We start from the raw sequence: 9930 nt of genomic DNA, 5'->3' as shown, positions 1-9930 counted from the left end.
AAAAAGGTTAGCCGACTTGAAAAGAGCTGCAACAGTGATTCCTGGCCTGCCTATACAATAAGATGTATCATCCTGTATATGTGGTAAGATGGTCAAAAAGTGCTGACAAATCATTCATACCTTCCAGGATGTAAAAATCTGGGGGAAATATGGACTCAGATAAATCCACTTTCCATTACTTGGTATAAGACCTTACTGTGGTATAAGGCAATCAAAAATTCATTTAATTTTTACTACTTTATTGCTAGTATTGAAAATTATCTCCTACCATCTTTATGCAAAGGCACTCTTTCCACTTATACTGTGTGTCAAATAGGCATTTACAGGCTAAATGAATGTAACCACTATTTATAACATAATTCCCTGGGAATCTGTGTAAGCTCCAACAATCAATTTATAGATGGTTTCTATAGACTACAACCTTCTCTAAAGAGGATACCACACAATTATTCATTAACTAGTTAGTGTTGCAAAAAACAAGTATTCTTAATTCTATTTTATGGACATGGGAACCCAGGCAGAGAAATAGTAAATGATTTTTTTGCTCCACATCATGAAATCAAATATGAACCTAGAACTAGAGACTAAATCAGAATCTTATACACCTATAGTCATTAATAATACAAAATCTACAACTGCAGTATAGTCCTGCAATAGAATATTAAAATTGAGAGATGAAAAAAATCTCAAGAGAATATGGGTCCAAACTTTTTTTTTTTAAACTTTTACTTTTTTTTTTAATGCCTACTTATTTTTGAGAGAGAGACAGAGTGGGAGTGGGGGACGGGCAAAGAGAGAGAGGGACACAGAATTCAAAGCAGGCTCCAGGCTCTGCGCTGTCAGCACAGAGCCTGACACAGGGCTCAAACTCACGAATTGTAAGATCATGACCTGAGTCAAAGTTGGATGCTTAACCAATTGAGCCACACAGGCACCCTGGTTCAACTTTCTTTATAATGGCAGGTATTACTATTATCTGACTACAGAAAATGGAAAATTAGTTGATCAAGGCCAAATCTAAAAATGAAGAAAAACTCCAAATTCAAACCCTCTAGAAATTCATACACAACCACTATTATTTATTTTACTTCAAGAGTACATATGTGAATCAGAATTGAGTTTTTAGATTTTAGACTGTTTTGTTTCCTGACTTAAAGCCTAAAAACACAAACTGTAAACTCAGCAAGAGCAATTAATGAATTTGGGAGTAGGAGATGTCTGTAAGTGATGGTATAGAGAACATAAACCATATATATTTATAGCCTGGCACAAGTAAATTTTGTTTATTTTATAAACTAGATTCCAAATATACACACTATACTATGAGGGCTATTAAAGGTACAAACTAGCTTTTAGCATTAGACTTTGGGATGCGATTTCAAACAATGATTTCTTATATTCTCTAGTTTTGAAAGATATGGTTGTAAGATTTTAAAACAGACTTATAATTAGAATCAGTGAAAGAATTTTACTAGCAAATAACTACTTGTTACATATCAGAAGTCTTTTTTAAGTCTGACTTACTAGCACTTGATAAAAAGCCAAACTATACTGTCCCTTAGTTCACCAAGAACTTGACTTACCTTACTACATTAACATATATAATAACTACATATCTATAATACTTGTCATAGGAAAAAATGTATTTAAAAAGAAATGGAAGAATGCAGGTCAGAATAGATGTTAAAAATGAACTTCAAATTTGGCTCTTGCGCTTTGTGACAGTCCAATCAAAAAGAGGCAAACCTCTTACCATCAAAAAGTGGCTTTCAAAAGTTTTTTAGAATCACATTGTAAAATATCTTACATGGGTCTTTATATAAAGGGTACTACATGACATGGAGAACAATGTCCCTGACATTATCATATAGCAAATATGGTTAAAATGTTTTATATGGTTACTTCAAGAAGCTTGTTTAGGTGAAGGTGAAAGTTTCTCATTAAAATTCTATCCAGTGAAGGTGATATTGCTAAGGGCTACTTTTGCCATAAACGTCATTTTTACACTGAAAGATTCTGACACATGGATTAGTTTTCCCAACTGGGATAGCAATTCTTATTTAATGGCTAGAAGACCCCAGCACAGAAATAAAAATTAACTTGACATGCCTAATACAATTACCTCATTTAGGGACAGGCCTAAAATTTGAAACCTCTAGATTCAGCAGCAAAGCTTAGTATCTGACAATTTCAACAGCACTGTAATCCAAGGCTTCAGGAGGATTTACTGGAAATTTTAAGCTTCCAAAAGGATGCCCTCCAACTATAAAGTATTAGTTTGCTGCAAGCGCATGTATAGTACATTCTGAAGACAAAGAACTGTAAACAGTTTCAGTTTTAAAAAAGCAGATTTCAGTATTATGTTAGAAAAAGTTCTATCAACTACCCAAAGCAGCAATATGTAACTATCTGTACTGACTACTGTGCTCAAGTGTAATGAATGTTTCTAAAATGTATGCAAGAGGCCATGGGCAGCAAGGAATAATAAACGAGAGAAGTATCTGCTATTTTAATCTAAGTATTTCTCCTGCAATCTGCATTGGGAATAATGAAGTTGGAAAATATCTAGAGAGGGCATCTAGTCTGCAAATACACTTTTGCCCTATTTTCAAAGATCTCTATTCCAGCTTGTTCTTATCTTAAATCTTAGCACCTACAATCTAGGACCAATTCCTTGTATCTCATCAATGAAGATGTTCTGCCATGTTCCTTATACGTATTTTTACATACTCGGAAATTAGTAAGCAATTAGTGTTCTTTCATTAACAAGATAATCACAATTACTTTACCTTTCTCCAAACTTATTTACTTATTTACTAATCTTTAGGCCTCTTCTTAATGGGGCATCCCTTATTACCTTGAAAACATACAAGTGTTTGGTACTTTAATACAGACTTCACAAATTCACAGGATTTAGGTTATTTCATGATTTGTACAAACCACAAATTAAAATAAAACAGTTTTATCTGTAGGTAGCAATGCTACACCTTGGAATCAGTTATTCAAAACAATATTCTAGGTACCAATGTAAGTGATCCCACATCAAACCAGTAAACAAACCGGTAAACAAACCAGTAAACCAGTAAACAGACGACAAACCAGTAAACAAGTTGTCAGACTGGAGTGCTATGAAAAAAAAATTAAAGTGATAGAGGTAAAGAGGGCTATTGTGAGGAGGTAGCATCTGCCCTGCAAAGATGAGAATAATGTCCCAAGCAATTTTGGCCTAAAATAGGTTTAACTAGTTATTCTGCTATATATTTATATGCATTCCTTCTGAATTATACAAACTTGCACCGCTCCCTCCTGAATGTTCTTGTTCTTAATTTCAAGACTAATTCTATCTTATGAAAGGTTTTCATTACATCCTTAATTCGTGTATCTGAGAAGTTGAAGACACATGCCTTCTCATTTAAGCAAGTAGTTTATAATATTAGCTAATTATTTTAGTATGCATTTCTTCCAAACTATATTTAACAATGGGTGAAAAATAACAATATTTGAAAAAAATTCCTTGGATTAGGTCTACACGGATATTCTAAAAAATAGAAATCTTGCGATGCGTTGTAAGTAAAACAGGCTGAAAGCAAACGGGCAGAATAGGACCTATTCAGAAGATGAAACTGAAGGGAAGATGGAAGATGGAGTTAATTACTGAGGGAGAGGTCTAATAGTAGTGAAAGCCCAAAAGAGAAGTAGAGGTTGAAAGAGATCAGGTATGTGAGATGAAGAGACAAATCAACTGGCAAGGTTGAAGAGAACCTTTTGCACCACACTAGCTCTTTGAGACATGCTGCCACCACCTGGGCAATAAGAAATTCTGAAGTACGGAAAAATTTTAGTTGTGATCGTCAGTTAACAATTATAGAATCAAAACATGTACTTTCATTTTATGAAATCAGCACTTTTTGACATGTCTTTGGATATTAAAGAAGAGCTGGGCTTTTGGCCAGATGTGTTTAGAATCCTGCTCTACTTTTTAGGTCTCTGATTCCTTATCTGTAAAATGGGTAGAAGAATACTATCATTTGGGGTTGTTTAGTCTCAGGATTAGTGATAATAGATATGAAGCATCTAGACCAGTACCTGGTACATAGTAAGCACTCAATAAATAGCTTTTGAGAAATTATTCTTCAGTATGATCTTGCAAGTACCGCTAATACCTGATTACTTTTTAAATCATGTAAGTGTGCATTTTAAGACATGTATTTTAATTATGTTTCAATGAAAGGAAAAACTCACAAAATAAAATTTAGGGAAGAAACCAGTTTCATCAAATTAAGCCAAATATGTGAAGATAAATAAGCACAAAATGTTGAACAGGTAAGAAAATTCTCAAGATCTTTAGTCAAGTGTAGATTATTATAACAGAATCTTACTCAGATTTTACTCATTCACAATTTTTTTCCATTCACAATTTGACATGAGTCCAGGTGAAATGAGAAAAAGACTTTGTAAACAAATGAGAGTAGGATTTACCTTAAGAGAAAAAAGAAAAAAATGATTAAAATTTTGTAATGCTCCATTTTCAAAATACAAGAACAATAAATAGTGCGAATAGGGAAGGTGGTGTATACACTACACAGGAATTATGTAAAGACAAACCCTCCTTAATAGTGTAAGGTTTTTAAAATTTGGTTCATGAATAAGATTTCTTAAAAATAAATACAAGCAGAGCTTATTTCCTAGTTATTCTAAGTTGGCATTCTAAAAGACATTTGAGAAAGAATAAAAGCCCAATTCAGGATCTTTCCAAATAAATAAGATCTTAAGAAAATTGGCTATGTTTCCACTAAATTCTTTGTTTTGTTGCTGCTTATGAATCACAAGTTAGAAAAATGGCCAAATTCGGTCCAATGGACAGAATTTTAAAGCTGAAAGAACACCAGAGACAACCTAGTACACTGTCCACATAAAGAAGAGGAAACAGGCTCAGAGTGACTTATCAGTGTATACAGATCAGCAGAGACCAGGCCTGTGAAACTGAACTCACAGGCTTCGACTTCTCACTACAGAGAATAGTCCACAGTATCTGAACCAATCTTGAAGCCACCTTTCATCAACGCGATGTAGGTTGCAGTAAAGGGCTCGGCTGTGGGAACGCCTATGCTATTCCTGGGCTTACTTACATCCTGTCCTGGAACTGAAAACTAGATCAGTAGCACTAAGCTGTGAAGGCATGGTCTACACTACAACCAAAGGGGAACGGAAGCTTCTTTCTTTCTTACGCACCTTTTCTTGCAACCCAAGACTCTTATGCGTTTTACAAGGGAAGCAGCAGAGCAAACCACTGGAAAGGCAATAATTGGGTATACTGTGTATACAAGATGAAAACAAAACACACACATCTTGGCCTCTGGAGTGAAGGATGTTAAAATACGATCTGACCCCATCCGGGAATTCCTATTTGAACAAGTTTTTAGAAATCACATAGTTACCTCCAGCAAGTAAAGTATTCAGTATACACAATCCAGTGACTGAGTCTGCTTTTTCTGGCTACTACAGGTACAGGCTAGGTCCAAGCAGCACAAGCTTTGAAACCATCGGCCAAGTTTTCAAACAAGAATGAGTAAGAAAACAACTGCTGCTAATACAACATACAAACATTAACATATGCCCAACGAACAGTATTACAGATCACTAGATTATTTGCCAAAAGCCTGTTCCCTGGTAAATAATAGTTACTGTTGTTATATCTATTTATACATGTCACAGCTTGCTCCTCAAAGAGAACATGCTATAGTCTTTCCAGAATAAAAACCTGCTTTATTTGGCACACAAAAGCGAAGAGGTCTTGCAACATTCGCAGAGGTAGTCAAACAGAGCCGTTCAGGGCAAGCAATCACATTTGCTCGCAACCAAGCGAGAGTTAATCTCTCAGTTCCTGTAGACTAGAAGACAATATTAAACTCACTCTATCTGCTTGTTGACTTTTGAATCCCTTTATTTGTGTACTGAAAGAACAAATATCTCTGTGGGAACTCTATGCCCAGTTTATTTATCAAGTTTACGTTGGGCAAGTATCGACCATTTGTGTATTTGTGTGTGTATGTGAAATGAGTTAGGTTCTCAAATTAAAAACAAACAACAAAAATCCCTCCTCACACACATGGCTGAATTTTCCTTTAGTAACAAGCTTCAGTGGATCCACCAAGGTCCAGCTGCTTCACTGTCTCCAGTAGGTGAGGCTTTAACTATTGTCCAACCAGAAGGCGAGAGGGGCAAGGGGTGGGTGTGACCCAAGAGAAGAAACTCGCCAGAATCCTTCAACAGCCGCTGTGTGACCCTCACCTTGGCTTTGGGCAGATTGTGGAGACCAACTCCTTTCTTGCCGCCGCTCTTGGGTCTGTTTCCAGGAGTTACAGACATCACCCACCGGGGCCCTCCATCAAGGGTGTGGCTCCAGCATTGGAGGGGGCTGTCCCCTGGCAGGCATCGGGGGCAAAGGCAGAGGGCCCTCAGGGTTCTGGACCGGCTTCTGAAGGCCTGAGCCCACCTGCGCCTTCACGGTCGCCCCTTCATCCCAGCAGGAGGCGCGGGACTCCGGCTCCCGGCCAGAGACCAGCCAGGGCGCAGCCACACAGCCCGCGCGGCCTCACCTGCCGCTCGCCCGTAAGCAGTGCGCCGCCCTACCCCGCCTCTCCGCCCCCGCGAGTCCTGGAAGTCGAGGTCCCGGGACCCACACAACAATGGCGCAGCCGGAAACTGGCCCCTCGACTTCCTCAGGCCCACTGCGGGCTGGGGCCGGCCTGTGGGCGGGACGGGAAAGCTGCGGCTTCCGCCTTTCTGCTTCCGGCCTGGAGGTGAGTTGGGAGTAGGGGTCCGAACCCGAAGTCCCGGCCGTGATGCGGGGGGTCTGGTGGCGGCCGCTACAGTTGTTTTGTCCACGGCCCAAAGGAGGCGGCCACTGCACTGGCGGACTGAGCCAGGATTTCCGGGGGCCACCCGCTCTCCGGGACCCGCCGGGCCAGTGCCCGCCGAGGCCGAGTGGAGATTGAACATGGTCCCCTGGGGCCGGCGGCCGGGTGAGGTAGGGGGAGCAAGAATGAGCAAGGGGAAACAAGGGTGGACGGGGCTTGTGATGGCGTGAAATACCATCAGTTGCAGCTTCGGGAGCCGCGCAGCACTGGTTTGGAGAGCAAGCCTGGTGGAGCCCTTACGCAAGGAAGAAGAGTAATATTTATTCCTCCAAGTGTGGGAGGCGCGCGCGTTTGGGTCCGAAATTGAAGTGCACGGGAGCCTTGGTGGCTTATGGACGATAACTTTTTTGTGTTAATGGCTAAAACTTTGCCACAAAGCATGTCCTTCACTTCCGCGTGCCTCGTTTTTTGCAAAGTTCTTTCGCTTGCCTTAGTTAATTCGTTACCGTGCTGGAGAAGCTGAAGAAACAGATGGACCTCTTGTGTACGTTGGGGCCTACGAATTCAAGGGTAGGGGACAGAAGCTAGAGTATTTAACCATATCCTAGAGTCACTTTAATTAGTGTTCTCTGTTGAAAATATATGAAGAGACCGGTGAAAGGATATTAAAACCGGTGGTAGTTTTCTTGAGTGATGGGATTGTATTTTGTGGTGGTTTTCTGAAAAGAACACGAATTGTAGAATAGACCCCAAAACCGTTAAAGAATAAAGCGAGGTATTTGATTTTGTAATTATGTACCTAGCCCTATAAATTAGTGACAAAAAAGTTCAAGACCTAGGAATGGATATGCTGTAATTTTTTTTTAATATGCCAGTGGGCTTCATAAATAATTTTATTTTTGAAGTAATGTAGTAAAATGCTTGTAATTACTCCAGTAATTAGGATTTTCTTAGAGGGCGTTTGCAGTTGTAATAATGATTTCTTTCTTCACATTAGGAGGAAATAAATATTCAATGTCTTTGATATGCCAGGCAATTTTAATATGTCATTTATAGATTGCATATATAGAATTTCGAAGTAACTCCATTTGAAATTGTATTAAAATTATCCTGAAAGTTGTAACTGAAACATTTTTTCTTTTATCTGTTCTTTTCAACCCACCCAGTATATAGAATTTAAATCTTCTCTCACAAGTATATGGTAGAGCTAAAGAAGAAGAAGACAAGCAAGGGTCATCTGAAATTGTAATTGGCTTACTAATAATCACAGGACAAAGTTGGAAATAACTACTCAAGCATAAGGTAGATGACTTTTTAAATCCCAGCTGAAATTGTGGATGTATATACACCCATTCCTACCCAAGTGTTCTAATTCTCACCTTTGAATAGAGGTTGACCCAAACATGAAAGGTTGAAAAGCCTGTGAGGCAAAATAGAAAATGTCACTCAGATCCACACCGTCCTTCCTTAACAGATGGCCCTCCCATACCGACTCAAAATGGAACAAAATGCATGGCACCTGTTGTGGGTAATTTTCTCCTTTATTAAATTATGTCCTCAAGTAGGAGTCCTCAGAGCCAAAAGAGTACATAAAATAGCATGTGGCTTTTTTGCTCCTATTTCTTTGCATATGAATGTAGATATTTTCATGGCTCCCATAGCTTCTCCTTTTCATTCCTGGAAAACAGCCATCCATTACCTCTTTCTCCTGGCCTTTCATGTACTCCATGGTTTGTCCTTTTCAAACACCAAATTTGATGATTCATACTTTTGTTAATTAGTACATAAAAGTACTAAGGCTTTGTCCAAAAATGACAAACAGGATTCAGCTGTTGTCTGGAATGAGTGTTTAAAACTCAAAATTCTTACAAAAGTCGGCTGCTAATAAAATGTGTCTTGACTATCAAGAATGCATAGTTCCTGTGGCAGATTGCACGTGGTTTTTACTTTTATCTTTAACTTTACATCTTTTAAGTGTTATCATACTTGGATTAGTTTTTTTTAACTGGAGATATCAGTCTTTATTAAAATAGTACATTTAATGCTTTTTAAAAACAAGAAACTAATGAGTGAAAATGGAATTCTGAGTTAACTGTATGATGTAACTTTTTCAAAATTTAATTAACCACATAGTCTTTTCTCTCGTTGCTTCCCTCCTCTCCTTTCCGAAGACACTACCAAGATGTTTGATATAAAGGCTTGGGCTGAGTATGTTGTGGAATGGGCTGCAAAGGACCCGTATGGCTTCCTTACAACGGTTATTTTGGCCCTTACTCCATTGTTTCTAGCAAGTGCTGTACTGTCCTGGAAATTGGCCAAGATGATTGAAGCCAGGGAAAAGGAACAAAAGAAGAAACAAAAACGTCAAGAAAATATTGCAAAAGCTAAACGACTAAAGAAGGATTGAAGGAATGAACAGGCTCTATAACCAGAGAAAAATCACTTGGAAAATTAAGCAGCTTTGGAAGGACCCACTGAGGTTTCTTTTCTGATTTTTATGACAGTAATTTGTAGTCACTGAAGTCTGAGCACATGGAAGGATCATGTTAGTTGTGACCTCTACTACTGCAACTTTTAGGCTTTGGTGTAGAAGTCTGTTGACAGTTATTGTAAATTGGCATTTATTCTATAAATTCTTTATAACTGACTTAGTCATTTGCCATTTTGCAGCTTATGTACTGAAACGAAAACATCCTGTGGAGAGAAATGACTATACATTATGAATTCTTTTCAAATGATGGCTTAGAATGGGGCCCTTTCTGGATAAAAGGAGTTAAGAATGTAAAAATCAAAACTGTCCTGAGGTGAAAAGTGTGCTTTGGCTTAAAAGGCATATAGTATATTATATCTTTTATCATTATTGCTTATTTCTTGGAATAGAATCATTTCTGGCTTTCTCAAAGCCACATATTAACTAATGACTTTTTGTGTTCTGCATTTTCTCATTTTAGCCCTTGAGAGAATTATCAGACATTCTGCATTTTTTAAAATCTAATTTTATAAAGAATTATCTTATTGACTATATAGAATACCACCTACCAGATATAACAGTTTTTGTACTTATGAACAC

General features: G+C 38.2%; 1 protein-coding gene across 1 annotated transcript; it reads left to right on the top strand.

The window, feature by feature from the left end:
* The first annotated feature begins 6809 nt into the window (after positions 1-6809).
* On the top strand, positions 6810-9323 carry SMIM15 (small integral membrane protein 15). The gene is made up of 3 exons (XM_042939785.1): positions 6810-7430; positions 8034-8162; positions 9032-9323. Exon 3 carries the CDS (start codon positions 9043-9045, stop codon positions 9265-9267), a length of 225 nt encoding a protein of 74 aa, XP_042795719.1. The 5' UTR covers positions 6810-7430; positions 8034-8162; positions 9032-9042; the 3' UTR covers positions 9268-9323.
* Positions 9324-9930: the final 607 nt, after the last annotated feature.

The sequence above is a fragment of the Panthera leo genome, chromosome A1, assembly GCF_018350215.1.
Source record: "Panthera leo isolate Ple1 chromosome A1, P.leo_Ple1_pat1.1, whole genome shotgun sequence".
NCBI classification, from domain to species: Eukaryota; Metazoa; Chordata; class Mammalia; order Carnivora; family Felidae; genus Panthera; species Panthera leo.
This window is presented reverse-complemented; position numbering and strand designations above follow the sequence as displayed.